At 42.3% G+C, this 20217-nt stretch overlaps 1 protein-coding gene across 1 annotated transcript in view; it reads left to right on the top strand.

The window, feature by feature from the left end:
* The first annotated feature begins 443 nt into the window (after positions 1–443).
* Positions 444–20217, top strand: part of LOC106603494 (polypeptide N-acetylgalactosaminyltransferase 10) — a 114494-nt gene continuing 94720 nt past the window's right edge. Inside the window, exon 1 of the mRNA XM_014197263.3 lies at positions 444–714. Within this exon, the coding sequence (XP_014052738.1) occupies positions 556–714 (159 nt within the window). The 5' untranslated portion in view covers positions 444–555. The remainder of the gene's footprint in view (positions 715–20217) is intronic.

Here is a 20217-nt window from a genome sequence, read left to right as displayed (position 1 = left end):
CACAGCTAGCTGTCTGTGCGGGACGCTGCAATACATTTGTATAGGAAAAAACAACCACACGATTCAATACATTATTTACAATTACCAATAGAAATGCTTGAATTATAATGTTACATTTAATTTCGGAGAGTATATTTTACATTATCATTAGCCCACTAATTTTGCCACGAATAAATTGCATTGAAGTGGCTACATAAATGCAAATGTACATTTTGTTTGTCAATCTGAGTGACTCCCACTTTATTGTCACCAAGAGACCATGAGAGTAACTTTCAACTGTTCTACATGTATGTAGGTGATCTAATATAACATATTGTGTTGTTGCAATATAATTAGGTAAACTGGTTGGAATTCAAATATTTATTATCATTATTCACTACAAAGAATGCAAAAGTCTGTCCTTGTGCTCCCAACTACGATATTGGTTCACTCCCCCTAGCGGAAGTGCCCGCAGCTTCAACATTATATCGTTGGTTTGTTCAGATTGAAAGTTGTCCACCTGGAAGCAGTTGGGAGAACATTGTAGACAGTTTTTCTCACATTTATTCTGGAGAGATGAGGCGAAAAGAAAAACGACTACTGCAGTTCGCAGGGTTGCTTATAGCGGCTCTTCTTTTCCTGCCGAACGTTGGTCTGTGGTCATTATACCGAGACCGAGTTTTTGAGAACTCGCCAGAAATAGTGGAGGGACCGGGTGGCATCCCTCAATTACAGGTAAGGTTGGCTCGTGCACCGTTTGCCTGGCTTGCGCTGCAACTGAAAAACCTATTGGTATCACCTCGATGTTGCTGACTGCCCGATCTCGTTGGTAATGGACCTAGCTAGCACGCATGTAAAATATCTGCAATTGTGGGATGTACCTGACTAGCTAGCTTAACATTTCGCTAGCTCGACCATGTGAGGCAGTTATTCCGTTGTCAATTTGCTGCCTAGCAAGTTTCTACATCACCTTTTCATGCATTATTGCGTGGCTCACTGCTTGTCATCTCCTTTGCAATGACATTAGTTTGTTAGCTAGTTACGCTACATTCTTTTTTTTGTGGGGCATGTTGTCTCTAATGTCGAACTTTCAGAAGAATGTGGGGGGATAATGCCAGCTAGATACTGTACGCTGGTGGATGTTGAAAAGGCCACGTAGCAAAGTCTGGAACTATGCGTTGTAACTTGTAACACTGCTAGACTTCAGGAAGTCTATGTGAACGACTAGGTTGTTGACCTAGCGCAAATATGCTGCGGTCTTAAATGTCTTTCTGCTGGGTCGGGTGTTAGAACACGCGCTAGCCTGTTGGCTATTCTTGCACTGTTATTCGGGGTATTGTGGTGTGAAACAACAGTTTGTTTTCACCATCCAACTTGCACTTTATTGAACCGGTAGCTATAGTCAGAGAACGAATTAAATGCTACACAGTCCAACTTTTCCCTGTAAATGTACAGCTTTAGGCCTATACTTACACCAGAGTTTCCAGCTTAATACTGTAATTTTGCTTTACAGCAGAGATGCTGTAATATATTTTACACTACTATGTTCCTTACGGTAAAACGTTACAGCTCTACTGCTATAAATGTACAGGGATGCTGTAATGTGTAAGGAACATAGTACTGTGAAATATATTACAGCATATTTTGCAAAAGTCAGTTGTATTAATGATGTAAAATAAATGTATGGTATTTTACCGTGAATTCTACAGTGTTGTTGAAATTACAAAAGTCTTAGTGTATGTTGGGAAACGGAATATTGCAACTTCCTATTTGGAAGTGATACTGTTTTGATTTGGATACTATCATCAACCATGGGACCAGACTGTACAACGCCACTTGGGTAGTTTGTACAGTCAATATTATGTGGGGAGTGTTAAAGTCCCAGTGCAGTCAATAACGTGATTTTCCTGTTTTATATATATATATATATATATATATATATATATATATATTTCTACACTGAGGTAATGCTGTGAAAATGCTGATATGATCATGCCCATTTAGTGTAAGAGCTGATTGAAAAGACCGTCTGAAATTATAGCCTGTTTTGGTGGGATGGAGTTTTGGCCCACCTGAATTGGCAAATAGACCAATAAGAAAGATGAGTTCCAAACCTCTCTGCTGATTTAACAGCTAGTTTTCAGTTTTCCACTCCCCACTCAGACCACTCCCAGACAGTCCTAGCTAAATTCTTGCTTGAGAAATTGCTTTTTGCTAAGAAGCTATTTTTGTTTATTTTTACCATTTTAATCTAAAACAATCACAGAAGGTACTTCATTATTACACAGAAATGATTTGATAATGAGATAGAAACGACTGAATTTGGCCTTTAACATTACAGGGGAAAAATGAATATTCAAAGGAAATTACAACTAGAGGTCGGCCGATTAATGGGATGGGCCGATTAATTAGGGCCGATTTCAAGTTTTCATAATAGGTAATCAGCATTTTTCCCCCCACTAAGCACAAACCAGATGCGATGGCATATCGCTGCAGAATGCTGTGGTAGCCATGCTGGTTAAGTGTGCCTTGAATTCTAAATAAATCCCAGACAGTGTCACCAGCAAAGCACAATCACACCTTCTCCATGCTTCAGTGGGAACCACACATGTGGAGATCCGTTCACCTACTCTGCATCTCACAAAGACACAGCGGTTGGAACCAAAAATCTCAAATTTGCACTCATCAAATCAAACTTTATTTGTCACCTGAACTGAATACAACAAGTGTAGACCTTACTGTGAAATAAACAGCGAGTAACAGCGTACAAAACAATGGAGGGGGGGGGGGTCATCAGACCAAAGGACAGATTTACACCGGTCTAATGTCCATTGCTTGTGGTTCTTGGCCCAAGCAAGTCTCTTTTTATTGGTGTCCTTTAGTAGTGGTTTCTTTACAGCAATTTGACCATGAAGGCCTGATTCACGCAGTCTCCTCTGAATAGTTGATGTTGAGATGTCTGTTACTTGAATTCTGTGAAGCAGTTATTTGGGCTGCAATTTCTGAGGCTGGTCAACTCTAATGAACTTATACTCTGCAGCAGAGGTAACTCTGGGTCTTCCATTCCTGTGGCGGTCCTCATGAGAGCCAGTTTCATCATAGCGCTTGATGGTTTTTGCGACTGCACTTGAAGAAATGTTCAAAGTTCTTGAAATTTTCCAGGTTGACTGACCTTCATGTCTTAAAGTAATGATGGCCTGCCATTTCTCTGCTTATTTGAGTTGTTCTTGCCATAATATGGACTTAGCCCTGTTTTGTGAAATACCATCTTCTGTATACCACCCCTACTGTGTCACCACACAACTCAATTGCATTAAGAAGGAAAGAAATTCCACAAATTAACTTTTAACAAGGTACACCTGTTAATTGAAATTCATTCTAGGTGACTACCTCATGAAGCTGGTTAAGAGAATGCCAAGAGTGCAAAGTTGTCATCAAGGCAAAGGGTGGCTACTTTAAAGAATCTCCAATATATAAAATATTTTTTGATTTGTTTAACACTTTTTTTTGTTCTATTTTTTTTGGTTACTACATGATTCCATATGTGTTATTTCATAGTTTTGATGTCTTCACTATTATTCTACAATGTGGAAAATAGTACACATAAAACCCTTGAATTTTTAGAATTTTATTTGCCAAATAAAAAAACAAAATACCTTATTTACATAACTATTCAGACCTTTTGTTATTAGACTTGAACTTGAGCTCAGTTGTTTCCTGTTTCCATTGATCAATCTTCAGGTGTTTCTCCAACTTGATTGGAGTCCACCTGTGGTAAATTCAATTGATTGGACATGATTTGGAAAGGCACACAGCTGTCTATATAAGGTTCCACAGTTGAGAGTGCATGTCAGAGCAAAAACCAAGCCATGAGTTCAAATTACATGGAAAAATGGCGCCGGAAGAAATGGCAGCAGTTTTACGGGCGCCCAACCAATTGTGCTATTATGTTGGGTTTTTTCACATTATTTGTTATTTTGTACATGTGGAAAATAGTACAAGTAAAACTCTTGAATGAGTAGGTGTGTCCAAACTTTTGACTGATACTGTATGTGTGTGGCAATTTTAATTTCAGTTCATAATGTTTCTGCAACCATATCTTACGGCAAAAAAGAGCTTCTGGATATCAGGACAGCGATCACTCACCTCGGATTAGACAAAGATTTTTTTCTTCAATAAGCAGGACGCTCAGGACATACTCCAAACACCCTCAAGCCAACATCCCAGTTATTTGCAAGAGGAAGATACGCAGGCACAGAGGACACCGAGCGGGAAGCCTCGTTAGGATCCGCCGACGGCGAGTGGGAAAGCTGCCGTTACCGTCAATATTACTTGCCAATGTGCAATTATTGGACTAAATTAGACGAGGTACGATCACGAATATCCTACCAACGGGACATCAAAAACTGTAATATGCTACATTTCACGGAATCGTGGCTGAATGACAACATGGATATTCAGCTAGCGGGACATACGCTGCACCGGCAAGATGGAACAGCACACTCCGGTAAGACGAGAGGGGGCAGTCTGCATATTTGTAAACAGCTGGTGCACGAAATCTAAGGAAGTCTCTATATTTTTCTTGTCACGACTTCCGCCGAAGTCAGCTCCTCTCTTTTTTCGGGCGGCGTTCGGCGGTTGACGTCACCGGCTTTCTAGCCATCGCCGCTCCATTTTTCATTTACCCATTTGTTTTGTCTTGTTCCCTGCACACCTGGTTTTCAGTCCCCAATCACACTACATGTATTTATTCCTCTGTTCCCCCTCATGTCTTTGTGTAATTGTTTTGTGTTACGTGTCAGTTTTGACACGCTAGATTGGTGTTCGTTTATTCCGTGTTTTAACACGAGGTATGTTTATTTGTTTGAACGTAATTATTGTGACTGTTTGCGCGTTTTGCACTTTTGGCATTTGGCTGGAGGTTTCGACGCAGTGGCGTCCGTCTGTTGGTTTCTCCTGCCTTAATATAGTGTGCGCCTGTTCACAACTCGCTGCTCTCCTGCACCTGACTCCGCTCCCAGTACGCACACCATTGACATTTCTCGCCTGAAGTAGAGTATATTGTGATAAATTGCAGGCCACACTACTTGCCTAGAGTTTTCAGCTATACTTTTGATGGCTGTTTATTTACCACCAAAGACAGATGCTGGCACTAAGACTGCACTGTCAGCTGTATAAGGAAATAAGCAAACAGGAAACCACTCACCCAGAGGTGGTGCTCCTAGTGGCCGGAGACTTTAATGCAGGGAAACTTAAATCAGTTCTACCTAATTTCTATCAACATGTTAAATGTGCAACCAGAGGGGAAAAAATTCTAGATCACCTGTACTCCACACACAGAGACGAGAACAAAGCTCTCCCTCGCCCTCCATTTGGTAAAGCCGACCACAACTCTGTCCTCCTGATTCCTGCTTACAAGCAAAAATTAAAGCAGGAAGCACCAATGACTCGGTCTATAAAAAAAAGTGGTCAGATGAAGCAGATGCTAAACTACAGGACTGTTTTGCTATCACAGACTGGAACATTTTCCGGGATTCTTCCGATGGCATTGAGGAGTACACTACATCAGTCACTGGCTTTATCAATAAGTGCATCGAGGACGTCGTCCCCACAGTGACTGTACGTACATACCCCAACCAGAAGCCATGGATCACAGGCAACATTTGCACTGAGCTAAAGGGTAGAGCTGCCGCTTTCAAGGTGCGGAACTCTAACCCGGAAGCTTACAAGAAATCCTGCTATGCCCTGCAATGAACCATCAAACAGGAAAAGCGTCAATACAGGGCTAAGATTGAATCATACTACACCGGCTCCGACGCTCGTCTTATGTGGCAGGGCTTGCAAACTATTACAAACTACAAAGGGAAGCACAGTCGCGAGCTGCCCAGTGACACGAGCCTACCAGATGAGCTAAATTACTTCTATGCTCGCTTTGAGGCAAGCAACACTGAAGCATGCATGAGAGCATCAGCTGTTCCGGATGACTGTGTGATCATCGTAGCAGACGTGAGTAAGATCTTTAAACAGGTCAACATTCACAAGGCTGTGTGGCCCGACGGATTAGCAGGACGTGTGCTCCGGGCATGTGCTGAGCAACTGGCAGGTGTCTTCACTGATATTTTCAACATGTCCCTGACCGAGTCTGTAATACCAACATGTTTCAAGCAGACCACCATAGTCCCTGTGCCCAAGAACACGAAGTCAAACTGCCTAAATGACTGCAGACCCGTAGCACTCAGGTCCGTAGCCATGAAGTGCTTTGAAAGGCTGGTAATGGCTCACATCAACACCATTATCCCAGAAACCCTAGACCCACTCCAATTTGCATACAGCCCAAACAGATCCACAGATGATGCAATTTCTATTGCACTCCACACTGCCCTTTCCCACCTGGACAAAAGGAACACTTATGTGAGAATGCTATTCATTGACTACAGCTCAGCGTTCAACATCATAGTACCCTCAAAGCTCATCACTAAGCTAAGGATCCTGGGACTAAACATGTCCCTCTGCAACTGGATCCTGGACTTCCTGACGGGCAGCCCCCAGGTGGTGAGGGTAGGTAGCCACACATCTGCCACGCTGATCCTCAACACTGGAGCCCACAAGGGGTGTGTGCTCATTCACCTCCTGTACTCCCTGTTCACCCACGACTGCATGGCCAGGCATGACTCCAACACCATCAAGTTTGCAGATGACACAACAGTGGTAGGCCTGATCACCGACAACGACGAGACAGCCTATAGGGAGGAGGTTCGAGACATGGCCGGTTGGTGCCAGAATAACAACCTATCCCTCAACGTAACCAAGACTAAGGAGATGATTGTGGACTACAGGAAAAGGAGGACCGAGCACACCCCCATTCTCATCGACGGGGCTGTAGTGGAGCAGGTTGAGAGCTTCAAGTTCCTTGGTGTCCACATCACCAACAAACTAGAATGGTCCAAACACACCAAGACAGTCGTGAAGAGGGCACGACAAAGCCTATTCCCTGTCAGGAAACTAAAAAGATTTGGCGTGGGTCTTGAGATCCTCAAAAGGTTCTACAGCTGCACCATCGAGAGCATCCTGACGGGTTGCATCACTGCCTGGTATGGCAACTGCTCGGCCTCCGACCGCAAGGCACTACAGAGGGTAGTGTGCATGGCCCAGTACATCATTGGGGCTAAGCTGCCTGTCATCCAGGACCTCTACACCAGGCGGTGTCAGGAAGGCCCTAAAAATTGTCAAAGACCCTAGCCACCCCAGTCATAGACTGTTCTTTCTACTACGGTGTGGCAAGCGGTACCGGAGTGCCAAGTCTAGGACAAAAAGGCTCCGGAACAGGTAATGAAATGGCTACCCGGACTATTTGCATTGTGTGCCCCCCCCAACCCTCTTTTACACTGCTGCTGCTCTCTGTTTATCATATATGCATAGTCACTTTAACCATATCTACATGTACATACTACCTCAATCAGCCCGACTAACCGATGTCTGTATGTAGCCTCGCTACTTTTATAGCTGTGCTACCGTATATAGCCTCGCTACTGTTACTTTTCACTGTCTTCTTACTGTTGTTTTTATTTCTTTACTTACCTATTGTTCACCTAATACCTTTTTTGCACTATTGGTTAGAGCCGGTAAGTAAGCATTTCACTAAGGTCTACACCTGTTGTATACGGCGCACATGACAAACTTTGATTTGAAATTAATTGTCTAGAGCTCTGAGACAGGATTGGATGATCCATCGCATCTCCCAAAAACATTTTCAACATCTGTAAAATGATAGTCTAGAAACTAAAGCTTTGGTTGTCTTCCTCTCAGGGTTCCTCATCTCTCTGGACCTCCTCAAAGTCCACCTCTTGAACATCAGACTTTGAGGCCTCATCTTCACGGTCACTTTCCAACCTTGTTGAGGATGGCTCATTGTCAGGCTCCAAAAGCTTCAAATTTGTCCGGGTGGCCACCAATTTTTCAACCCTTGTATTGGTCAGCCTGTTGCGTGCTTTGGTGTGTGTGTTCCCAAACAAGGACCAATTGCGCTCGGAGGCGGCTGATGTTGGTGGGATTTGGAGGATGATGGAGGCAACGGGGGAAAGAGTCTGAGATCCACAAAATCCCTTCCACCAGGTGGCTGATGAGATGTTGGCACGACTGCCATATTGCATCTCCATCCCAAAGCCCTTGCTTGGAAGTGTACTTCCAAGAACCTTGCCCTCATCCAGGCCAAGATGGCGAGACACGGTAGTGATGACACCATAGGCCTTGTTGATCTCTGCACCAGACAGGATGCTCTTGCCAGCATACTTGGTGTCCAACATGTACGCTGCGGCGTGAACAGTTGAAGTTTGAAGTTTACATACACTTAGGTTGGAGTCATTAGCCTCTCTGGGCTAGGTGGGACGGTTGCGTCCCACCTACTCAACAGCCAGTGTAATCCCGTGGCGCGATATTCAAATACCTTAGAAATGCTATTACTTCAATTTCTCAAACATATGACTATTTTACACCATTTTAAAGACAAGACTCTCGTTAATCTAACCACACTGTCCGATTTAAAAAAGGCTTTACAACGAAAGCAAAACATTAGATTATGTCAGCAGAGTACCCAGCCAGAAATAATCAGACACCCATTTTTCAAGCTAGCATATTATGTCACATAAACCCAAACCACAGCTAAATGCAGCACTAACCTTTGATGATCTTCATCAGATGACACCCCTAGGACATTATGTTATACAATACATGCATGTTTTGTTCAATCAAGTTCATATTTATATCAAAAACCAGCTTTTTACATTAGCATGTGACTAGCATGTGACTAGCATTCCCACCGAACACTGCCGGTGAATTTACTAAATTACTCACGATAAACGTTCACAAAAAACATAACAATTATTTTAAGAATTATAGATACAGAACTCCTTTATGCAATCGCGGTGTCCGATTTTAAAATGGCTTTTCGGTGAAAGCACATTTTGCAATATTCTCAGTAGATAGCCCGGCATCACAGGGCTAGCTATTTAGACACCCAGCAAGTTTAGCACTCACCAAAGTCAGATTTACTATAAGAAAAATGTTATTACCTTTGCTGTTCTTCGTCAGAATGCACTCCCAGGACTTCTACTTCAATAACAAATGTTGGTTTGGTCCCAAATAATCCATTGTTATATCCAAATAGCGGCGTTTTGTTCGTGCGTTCAAGACACTATCCGAATGGTAAAGAAGGGTGACGAGCACGGCGCATTTCGTGACAAAAAAATTCTAAATATTCCATTACCTTACTTCGAAGCATGTCAACCGCTGTTTAAAATAAATTTTTATGCCATTTTTCTCATAAAAAAGCGAAAATATTCCCCCCGGGAGTGGTGGTTTTCGTTCAAAGAGAGGGAAAATAAAAACATCTCGTGCCCTCGTGCACGAGCCCCAGTCTAATGGTCCTCTGACAGGCCACTATTCAAACGCGCTAATGTGTTTCAGCCTGGGGCTGCCTCGATATCATTCAGCTTTTTCCCGGGTTCTGAGAGCCTATGGGAGCTGTAGGAAGTGTCACGTTACAGCAAAGATCCTCAGTCTTCAATAAAAAGAGCCAAGATGAACAACAACTTGTCAGACAGGCCACTTCCTGTTCAGAATCTTCTCAGGTTTTTGCCTGCCATATGAGTTCTGTTATACTCAGACACCATTCAAACAGTTTTAGAAACTTTAGGGTGTTTTCTATTCAAAGCCAATAATTATATGCATATTCTAGTTACTGGGCAGGAGTAGTAACCAGATTAAATCGGGTACGTTTTTTATCCGGCTGTGTCAATACTGCCCCCTAGCCCTAACAGGTTAACAAGACATTTGTGGAGTAGTTGAAAAACGAGTTAACTATAGTTTTGTCAAATCGGTTAGGACATCTACTTTGTGCATAAGTAATCTTTCCAACAATTGTTTACAGACAGATTATTTCACTTATAATTCACTGTATCACAATTCCAGTGGGTCAGAAGTTTACATACACTAAGTTGACTGTGCCTTTAAACAGCTTGGAAAGTTCCAGAAAATGATGTCATGGCTTTAGAAGCTTCTGTTAGGCTAATGGCCATCATTTGAGTCAATTGGAGGTGTACCTGTGGATGTATTTCAAGGCCTACCTTCAAACTCAGTGCTTCTTTGCTTGACATCATGGGAAAATCAAAAGGAAAATCAGGCAAGACTTCAGAAAAAAATTGTAGACCTCCACAAGTCTGGTTCATCCTTGGGAGAAATTTCCGTACGCCTGAATGTACCACGTTCATCTGTACAAACAGTAGTACGCAAGGATAAACACCATGGGACCATGCAGCCGTCATACCGCTCAGGAAGGAGACGCGTTCTGTCTCCTAGAGATGAACGTACATTGTGAAAAGTGCATATCAATCCCAGAACAACAGGACACAGGACCTTGTGAAGATGATGGAGGAAACGGGTATAAAAGTATCTATATCCACAGTAAAATGAGTCCTAAATCAACATAACCTGAAAGGCTTCCCAGCAAGGAAGAAGCCACTGTCTCAAAACCGCCATAGAAAAGCCAGACTACGGTTTGCAACTGCACATGGGGACAAAGATCATACTTTTTGGAGAAATGTCCTCTAGTCTGATGAAACAAAAATAGAACTGTTTGGCCATAATGACCATCGTTATGTTTGCGGGAAAAAGGGGGAGGCTTGCAAGCCGAAGAACACCATCCCAACCGTGAAGCACGGGGGTGGCAGCATCATGTTGTGGGGGTGCTTTGCTGCAGGAGGGACTGGTGCACTTCACAAAATGGATGCATCATGAGGCAGGAAAGTTGTGGATATATATTGAAGCAACATCTCAAGACATCAGTCAGGAAGTTAAAGCTTGGCCGCAAATGGGTCTTCCAAATGGACAATGACCCCAAGCATGCTTCCAAAGTTGTGGCAAAATGGCTTAAGGACAACAAAGTCAAGGTATTGGAGTGGCCATCACAAAGTCCTGACCTTAATCCTATTGAAAATTTGTGGGCAGGGCTGAAAAAGTGTGTGCGAGCAAAGAGGCCTACAAATCTGACTCAGTTACACCAGCTCTGTCAGGAGGAATGGGCCAAAATTCACCCAACTTATTGTGGGAAGCTTGTAGAAGGCTACCTGAAACGTTTGACCCAAGTTAAACAATTTAAAGGCAATGCTACCAAATACTAATTGAGTGTATGTAAACTTCTGACCCACTGGGAATGTGTTGAATGAAATAAAAGCTGAAATAAATAATTCTCTCTACTATTATTCTGACATGTCACGTTCTTAAAATAAAGTGGTGATCCTAACTGACCTAAGACAGGGAATTTTTACTTGAAATAAATGTCAGGAATTGTGAAAAACTGAGTTTAAATGTATTTGGCTAAGGTGTATAACTTCAACTGTATGTGCTTCAGGCAGAAGTCTTCACGCTTGTTGATGTATTTCAGAACCGAACTGAAGTTTCCTCTGCTTGGCACAACAGTGAAGTGGGCAGGGCAGTATGGATTTCTTCACTTACACCTGCAAGCAGAGTCTGAACATCAGACAGGATGGCATTGTCTCCCTCAATCCGTGCAATGGCTACTGCTATAGGTTTCAGGCTGCTTACCACTCTCTCCCAAAAATAGTGGCAAGAAAAAGTATGTGAACCCTTTGGAATTACCTGGACTTCTGCATAAATTGGTCATACAATTTGATCTTATCTTTATCTAAGTCACCACATTAAACTAACACAGTCTGCTTAACTAATTACACACAAACAATTTTACGTTTTCATGCCTTTTATTGAACACACCATTTAAACATTCACAGTGCAGGGTGGGAAAAGTATGTGAACACTTGGATTTAATAACTGTTTGACCTTCCTTTGGCAGCTATCACCTCAACCAAACGTTTTCTGACAACGGCCAGGAGGAATTTTGGACCATTCCTCTTTACAAAACTATTTCAGTTCAGCAATATTCTTGGGATGTCAGGTGTGAACTGCTCTCTTGAGGTCAGGCCACAGCATCTCAATCGGGTTGTCAGGACTGACTGGGCCACTCCAGAAGGCGTATTTTCTTCTGTTGAAGACATTCTGTTGATTGTGTTTTGGGTCGTTGTCCTGTTGCATCACCCAACTTCTGTTAAGCTTCAATTGGTGGACAGAGCCTTACATTTTCCTGCAAAATGTCTTGATAAACTTGGGAATTCATTTTTCTGTCGATGATGGCATGCTGTCCAGGGCCTGAGGCAGCAAATAAGCTTCAAACCATGATGCTCCCTTCACGATACATTAGTTGGGATGAGGTTTTGATGTTGCTGTGTTGTTCCTTTCTACCAACTCAACTTTAGTTTCATCTGTCCACAGAATATTTTTCCAGTAGCACTGTGGAACATCCAGATGCTCTTTTGCTAACTGCAGACGTTCAGCAATGTTTTTTTTGGACAGCAGTGGCTTCTTCCGTGGTGTCCTCCCATGAACACCATTCTTGTTTAGTGTTTTACATATGGTAGACTCGTAAACAGAGATGTTAACCTGATGAGGACAGACGTTCCGCTAGCGGAACCCCTAGCCAACGGCCAATGGCATCGCACGGCGCGAAATACAAAACCAGCTAAAATACCACAATTCAGTTTTCTCAAACAACTATTTTACACCATTTTAAAGACAAGACTCTCGTTAATCTAACCACATTGTCCGATTTCAAAAAGGCTTTACAGCGAAAGCAAAACATTAGATTATGATAGGAGAGTACATAGACACAAATAATCACACAGCCATTTTCCAAGCAAGCATATATGTCACATAAACCCAAACCACGGCTAAATGCAGCACTAACTTTGATCTTTATCAGATGACACTCCTAGGACATTATGTTATACAATACATGCATGTTTTGTTCAATCAAGTTCATATTTATATCAAAAAACAGCTTTTTACATTAGCATGTGATGTTCAGAACTAGCATACCCATCAAACTTCCGGTGAATGTACTAAATTACTCATGATAAACGTTGACAGAATACATAACTTATTTTAAGAATTATAGATACCGCGATTGCATAAAGGAGTAATGTATCAGATTTTAAAATAGCTTTAAGGCGAAACTAAAGTCAGAATTTACTATTAGAAAAATTGGATTACCTTTGTTGTTCGTCAGAATGCACTCCCAGGACTTGTACTTCAACAACAAATGTTGTTTTGGTTGCAAATAATCCATAGTTATATTCAAATAGCTCCGTTTTGTTCGTGCGTTCCGGTCACTATCCGAAGGGTGACGCGCGAGCGCATTTCGTGACAAAGAATTTCTAAATATTCCATTACCGTACTTAGAAGCATGTCAGACGCTGTTTAAAATCCATTTTTATGCTATTTTTCTCGTTAAAATAGCGATAATATTCCAACCGGGCAACGTTGTATACATTCAAAGGCTGAAAGAAAAAAATGGAGTAGTCTCGTGACTGCGCATCTCAGTCTCACTGTCCCCAGGCTGACCACTTACAAATTCTGCTGCTGTTCTTTGCCCAGAGACAGCAGACACCCCATTCCACTTTCTGGCGGCTTTAGAGAGCGAATGGAAGCTGTAGAAAATTTCACGTTACAGCACAGATGCTGTATTTTCGATAGAGATGCAACTGAAGGACAACAAATTGTCAGACAGGGCACTTCCTGTATGGAATCCTCTCAGGTTTTGGCCTGCCATATGAGTTCTGTTATACTCAGACACCATTCAAACAGTTTTAGAAACTTTTGTGTTTTCTATCCAAATCTACTAATTATATGCATATTCTAGTTTCTGGGCAGGAGTAGTAACCAGAATAAATCGGGTACGTTTTTTTATCCGGCTGTGAAAATACTGCCCCCATCCCAAAAGTTAACAGAGATTTCCTTAAGTCTTTAGCTGACACTCTAGGATTCTTCTTAACCTCATTGAGCATTCTGCGCTGTGCTCTTGCAGTCATCTTTGCAGGATGGCCACTCCTAGGGAGAGTAGCAACAGTGTTGAACTTTTTCCATTTATAGACAGTTTGAACATCAAGGCTTTTAGAGATACCTTTGTAACCCTTTCCAGGTTTATGCAAGTCAACAATTCTTAATATCGGGTCTCCTGAGATCTCTTTTGTTCGAGGCATGGTTCACATCAGGCAATGCTTCTTTTGAATAGCTAACCCAAATTTTGTGAGTATTTTTTTTTTATTAGGGCAGGGCAGCTCTAACCAACATCTCCAGTCTCGTCTCAATTAAAAACATTTGTTTTTTTAATTTGACCTTTTATTTAACTAGGCAAGTCGGTTAAGAACAAATTCTTATTTTCATTGATGGCCTAGTGGATTAACTGCCTTGTTCAGGGGCAGAACGACAGATTTTTACATTGTCAGCTCAGGGATTCGATCTTGCAACCTTTCGGTTACTAGTCCAACGCTCTAACCACTAGGCTACTTGATTGTACTCCAATTCGCTTTTGGAGAAGTCATTAACCTAGGGGTTCACATACTTTTTCCAACCTACACTGTGAATGTTTAAGTGATGTATTCCATATAGACCTGAAAAATGTTATCATTTGTGTGTTATTAGTTTAAGCAGACTGTGTTTGTCTGTTGTGACTTAGATGAAGATCTAATTTAATGACCAGTTTGCAGAAATCCAGGTAATTCCAAAAGGTTCACATACTTTTTCTTGCCACTGTACATCATCCAGGAGGATCCTCTTGATGGGGATGTCCATATCGGCAGACTGTGATATGGCCATTTCTTGGAGAGACTCCTTCACCTCCAGGAGACTGTCAAACATGATGACATCACCACCCCAACGGGTGTTGCTGGGCAACTCTGATTCTTCTCACTTTGCTTGGTGAGGTAGATTGCTGTTATAACTTGAGGACCCTTCACATACCTAACCATTTCCTTGGCATTCGACCACCCATCAGAGATGATTGCAATACAGTCTGCTTTCTCTATGATTTGCTTGACCTTCATTTGAACGCTGTTGAACTCTGCATCCAGCAAATGAGTAGATAAAGCATGTCTGGTTGGAGGGGTGTATGCTGGGCGAAGAACATTCAGAAATCTCTTCCAATACACATTGCCTGTGAGCATCAGAGTTGAACCAGTTGCATACACAGCTTGAGCAAGACATTCATCAGCATTTCTCTGACTACGTTCCTCCATTGAGTCAAAAACACTTCTGATTCCAGGAGGACCATGAGCTGTTGCTATCAATAAGGTGTCTGATTCATCATTTTCTCCTCGAATAGAAGTAGAGGGACTTTTGTCAGTGGTTGCTTGTTGTGAGCGACCAGGGAACTTTATGCACTTGGCCAGATGATTCTGCGTCTTTGTTGCATTCTTCACATATGATTTGGCACAGTATTTGCAAATGTACACAGCTTTTCCTTCATTAGCTGCAGTGAAATGTCTCCACACATCAGATAGTGCCCGTGGCATTTTCCTGTAAAGATTAGAAAAAAATTAGTTTAAAAAAAATAATCCATGTACAGATAAATAGTTAGGCAGTTAGATTAAACAAATTCTTTGTAAGATATATGTTTTAAAATGAAACGTATGGAAACAGGTGAATTAAGACTCCTCAGTTAGCAGGCTCAAGCAAGCTAAAACCCACATGGTAGCAAAAACGAACTAAAATTGTTAGAAATTGTTAATTATTTAAACACATTTTGCTGTAGGCTACTATTTACTAGTTAACAAAAAATCATGTCTGTCATAAAAAATATATTCACCCCACCCAGTATTGTAATCAAAACTTACCAGAAAGCGTGTATTCCTTGGCTCACAGTGTAGTAGTGTGGGCTCAATAGCAACTCATTAGTGTGCAAGATGTTGAGAATCAGCTATACACGTGATGGAAGAGTGCACTGCACATGTGATGGAAGAATGCACTGTGCATGCAGAGGGTTGCAATTCCATTGAATTGGGGAAAGTTTAACCAAAATATGGCACAAGACCTAGAATTGCCTTGTGTATCCCACAAAAAAGGTTCACTGTTTATAAGCTAACTTTATAAAAATGAATTTAAGCGAAATTCCCGGGCTTACTTCCCATGGACAAATTCCGGGAAGTTTGCGGAAAGTTTCCGACCCTTGGCAACCCTACCTTGGACTGGGGTGAAGGTTCACCTTCGAACAGGACAACGACCCTAAGCACACAGCGACAAGTCTCAATGTCCTTGAGTGGTGCCGCCTGAGTCCGGACCTGAACTTGATCGATAATCGCTGGAGAGACCTGAATATAGTTGTGCAACAACGCTCCCCGTTCAACCTGACAGAGCTTGAGAGGATCTGCAGAGAAGAATGGGAGACACTCCCCAAATACAGGTGTGCCAAGCTTGTAGCGTCATAACCAAGAAGATTCGTGGCTGTAATTGCTGCCAAAGGTGCTTCAACAAAGTACTGAGTAAAGGGTCTGAGTACTTATGTAAATGTGATATTTTGGTATTTGTTTTTATTTTGATACTTTTGCCAACATTTCTAAAAACCTGTTTTTGCTTTTTCATTATGGGGTATTGTGTGTGTGTGTGTGTGTGTGTGTGTGATGAAGGAAAAACAATTGAATCCATTTTAGAATAAGGCTGTAACGTAACAAAGTGGAAAAACTCAATGGGTCTGAATACTTTCCGAATGCACCGTATACTGTCAGGCAAGGAACCACCAGCATCCCTAGTCATAATCTTGATGTCTATCTGTACAATGCACTAAGTACATTTCTCAGCCAATGCTGTTGATACAATATATTTTCTCAACCATTTGGTTTTAGGGATGTTTGGTTCTTGTTGTAGTATGCCTACTCTGAGTCACTCTTCACCAGTGAAACTTGAGATGCATTTTTTTTATACTGCAGAAATGCTTTCAGTCAGACCTACTAATTTAGTCTGGCGTGATCCACATGGTTGTTTCTGATTTTGCTTTTCTACAGACCAAGATGACTGCTTGGCTACAGAAAAGTACAGATCGGCCATAACATATTGTGCTCGGGTTACTTTCATTGGCAGTTCTCCTAAAGATAGCCTAATCCTTTAGGAATCATGGGAACGGAAGACCTCTTCAAAATACACAGAAAACGGGGGAAGAGGGATTGATTCACTCTTTCTGACTTTTCTCACATACTCTGAGATCAGAGGCAAAATGTCTTCTTCTAGCACATCAGAGGAAGGATTTGAACAGAGGCATTCCTGTTCTTAAAGCACGTTCACAGACACTGAACCCGCAGTTCAGAACAGCTGTTTGAAGATTGAGATGCTGTCTTTGTCAGAGTTGCTGCGTTTCATGCTCCACTAGACCACGGCTTCTCTACAAACTAGAGGTCGACCGATTTATTTATTTTTTTTTCAACGCCAATACCGATTATTGGAGGACCAAAAAAGCCGATACCGATTTTTAAATCTGCCTTTAAAAATATATATATTTTTTTATTTGTAATAATGACAATTACAACAATACCGAATGGACACTTATTTTCACTTAATATAACACATCAATAAAATAAATTTAGCCTCAAATAAATAATGAAACATGTTCAATTTGGTTTAAATAATGCAAAAATGTGTTGGAGAAGAAAGTAAAAGTGCATTATGTGCCATGTAAGAAAGCTAACGTTTAAGTTCCTTGCTCAGAACATGAGAACATATGAAAGCTGGTGGTTCCTTTTTAACATGAGTCTTCAATATTCCCAGGTAAGAAGTTTTAGGTTGTGGTTATTATAGGACTATTTCTCTATACCATTTTGTATTTCATATACCTTTTGACTATTGGATGTTCTTATAGGCACTTTAGTATTGCCAGTGTAACAGTATAGCTTCCGTCCCTCTCCTCGCCCCTACCTGGGCTCGAACCAGGAACACATCGACAACAGCCACCCTCGAAGCATCGTTACCCATCGCTCCACAAAAGCCACGGCCCTTGCAAAGCAAGGGGAACAACTAGCGAGTGACGTCACCGATTGAAACGCTATTAGCGCGCACCCCGCTAACTAGCTAGCCATTTCACATCGGTGACACCAGCCTAATCTCGGGAGTTGATAGGCTTGAAGTCATAAACAGCTCAATGCTTGAAGAATTGCGGCGAGCTGCTGGCAAACACACGACAGTTCTATTTGAATGAATGCTTACGAGCCTGCTGCTGCCTACCACCGCTCAGTCAGACTGCTCTATCAAATCATAGACTTAATTATAATATAATAACACACAGAAATACGAGCCTTTGGTCATTAATATGGTCGAATCTGGAAACTATCATTTCGAAAACAAAACGTTTATTCTTTATTCTTTCAGTTCCGTAAGGTATCTAACGGGTGGCATCCCTAAATCTAAATATTGCTGTTACATTGTACAACCTTCAATGTTATGTCATAATTATGTACAATTCTGGCAAATTAATTACGGTCTTTGTTAATAATAAATGGACTTCACACAATTCGCAACGAGCCAGGCGGCCCAAACTGCTGCATATACCCTGACTGCTTGCACGGAACGCAAGAGAAGTGACACAATTTCCCTAATTATAAGAAATTCATGTTAGCAGGCAATATTAACTAAATATGCAGGTTGAAAAATACACTGCTCAAAAAAATAAAGGGAACACTAAAATAACACATCCTAGATCTGAATGAATGAAATAATCTTATTAAATACTTTTTTCTTTACATAGTTGAATGTGCTGACAACAAAATCACACAAAAATAATCAATGGAAATCCAATTTATCAACCCATGGAGGTCTGGATTTGGAGTCACACTCAAAATTAAAGTGGAAAACCACACTACAGGCTGATCCAACTTTGATGTAATGTCCTTAAAACAAGTCAAAATGAGGCTCAGTAGTGTGTGTGGCCTCCACGTGCCTGTATGACCTCCCTACAATGCCTGGGCATGCTCCTGATGAGGTGACGGATGGTCTCCTGAGGGATCTCCTCCCAGACCTGGACTAAAGCATCCGCCAACTCCTGGACAGTCTGTGGTGCAACGTGGCGTTGGTGGATGGAGCGAGACATGATGTCCCAGATGTGCTCAATTGGATTCAGGTCTGGGGAACGGGCGGGCCAGTCCATAGCATCAATGCCTTCCTCTTGCAGGAACTGCTGACACACTCCAGCCACATGAGGTCTAGCATTGTCTTGCATTAGGAGGAGCCCAGGGCCAACCGCACCAGCATATGGTCTCACAAGGGGTCTGAGGATCTCATCTCAGTACCTAATGGCAGTCAGGCTACCTCTGGCAAGCACATGGAGGGCTGTGCGGCCCCCCCAAAGAAATGCCACCCCACACCATGACTGACCCACCGCCAAACCGGTCATGCTGGAGGATGTTGCAGGCAGCAGAACGTTCTCCACGGCGTCTCCAGACTCTGTCACGTCTGTCACGTGATCAGTGTGAATTTGCTTTCATCTGTGAAGAGCGCCAGTGGCAAATTTGCCAATCTTGGTGTTCTTTGGCAAATGCCAAACATCCTGCACGGTGTTGGGCTGTAAGCACAACCCCCACCTGTGGACGTCGGGCCCTCATACCACCCTCATGGAGTCTGTTTCTGACCGTTTGAGCAGACACATGCACATTTGTGGCCTGCTGGAGGTCATTTTGCAGGGCTCTGGCAGTGCTCCTCTTGCTCCTCCTTGCACAAATGCGGTAGCGGTCCTGCTGCTGGGTTGTTGCCCGTCTATGGCCTCCTCCACGTCTCCTGATGTACTGGCCTGTCTCCTGGTAGCGTCTCCATGCTCTGAACACTACGCTGACAGACACAGCAAACCTTCTTGCCACAGCTCGCATTGATGTGCCATCCTGGATGAGCTGCACTACCTGAACCACTTGTGTGGGTTGTAGACTCCGTCTCATGCTACCACTAGAGTGAAAGCACCGCCAGCATTCAAAAGTTACCAAAACATCAGCCAGGAAGCATAGGAACTGAGAAGTGGTCTGTGGTCACCACCTGCAGAACCACTCCTTTATTGGGGGTGTCTTGCTAATTGCCTATCATTTCCACCTGTTGTCTATTCCATTTGCAAAACAGCATGTGAAATTTATTGTCAATCAGTGTTGCTTCCTAAGTGGACAGTTTGATTTCACAGAAGTGTGATTGACTTGGAGTTACATTGTGTTGTTTAAGTGTTCCCTTTATTTTTTTGAGCAGTATATATACTTGTGTATTGATTTTAAAGAAGGGCATTGATGTTTATGGTTAGGTGCAACGACAGTGCTAAATCATCACCCGTTTGGCGAAGTAGGCTGTGATTCGATGAGAAATTAAGAAGCACCGCATCGA

This window comes from Salmo salar, chromosome 04, assembly GCF_965601325.2.
Source record: "Salmo salar chromosome 04, fSalSal1, whole genome shotgun sequence".
Taxonomy (NCBI): Eukaryota; Metazoa; Chordata; class Actinopteri; order Salmoniformes; family Salmonidae; genus Salmo; species Salmo salar.
Note: the sequence above shows the minus strand (reverse complement) of the source record. Positions and strands in the feature narration are given on the sequence as shown.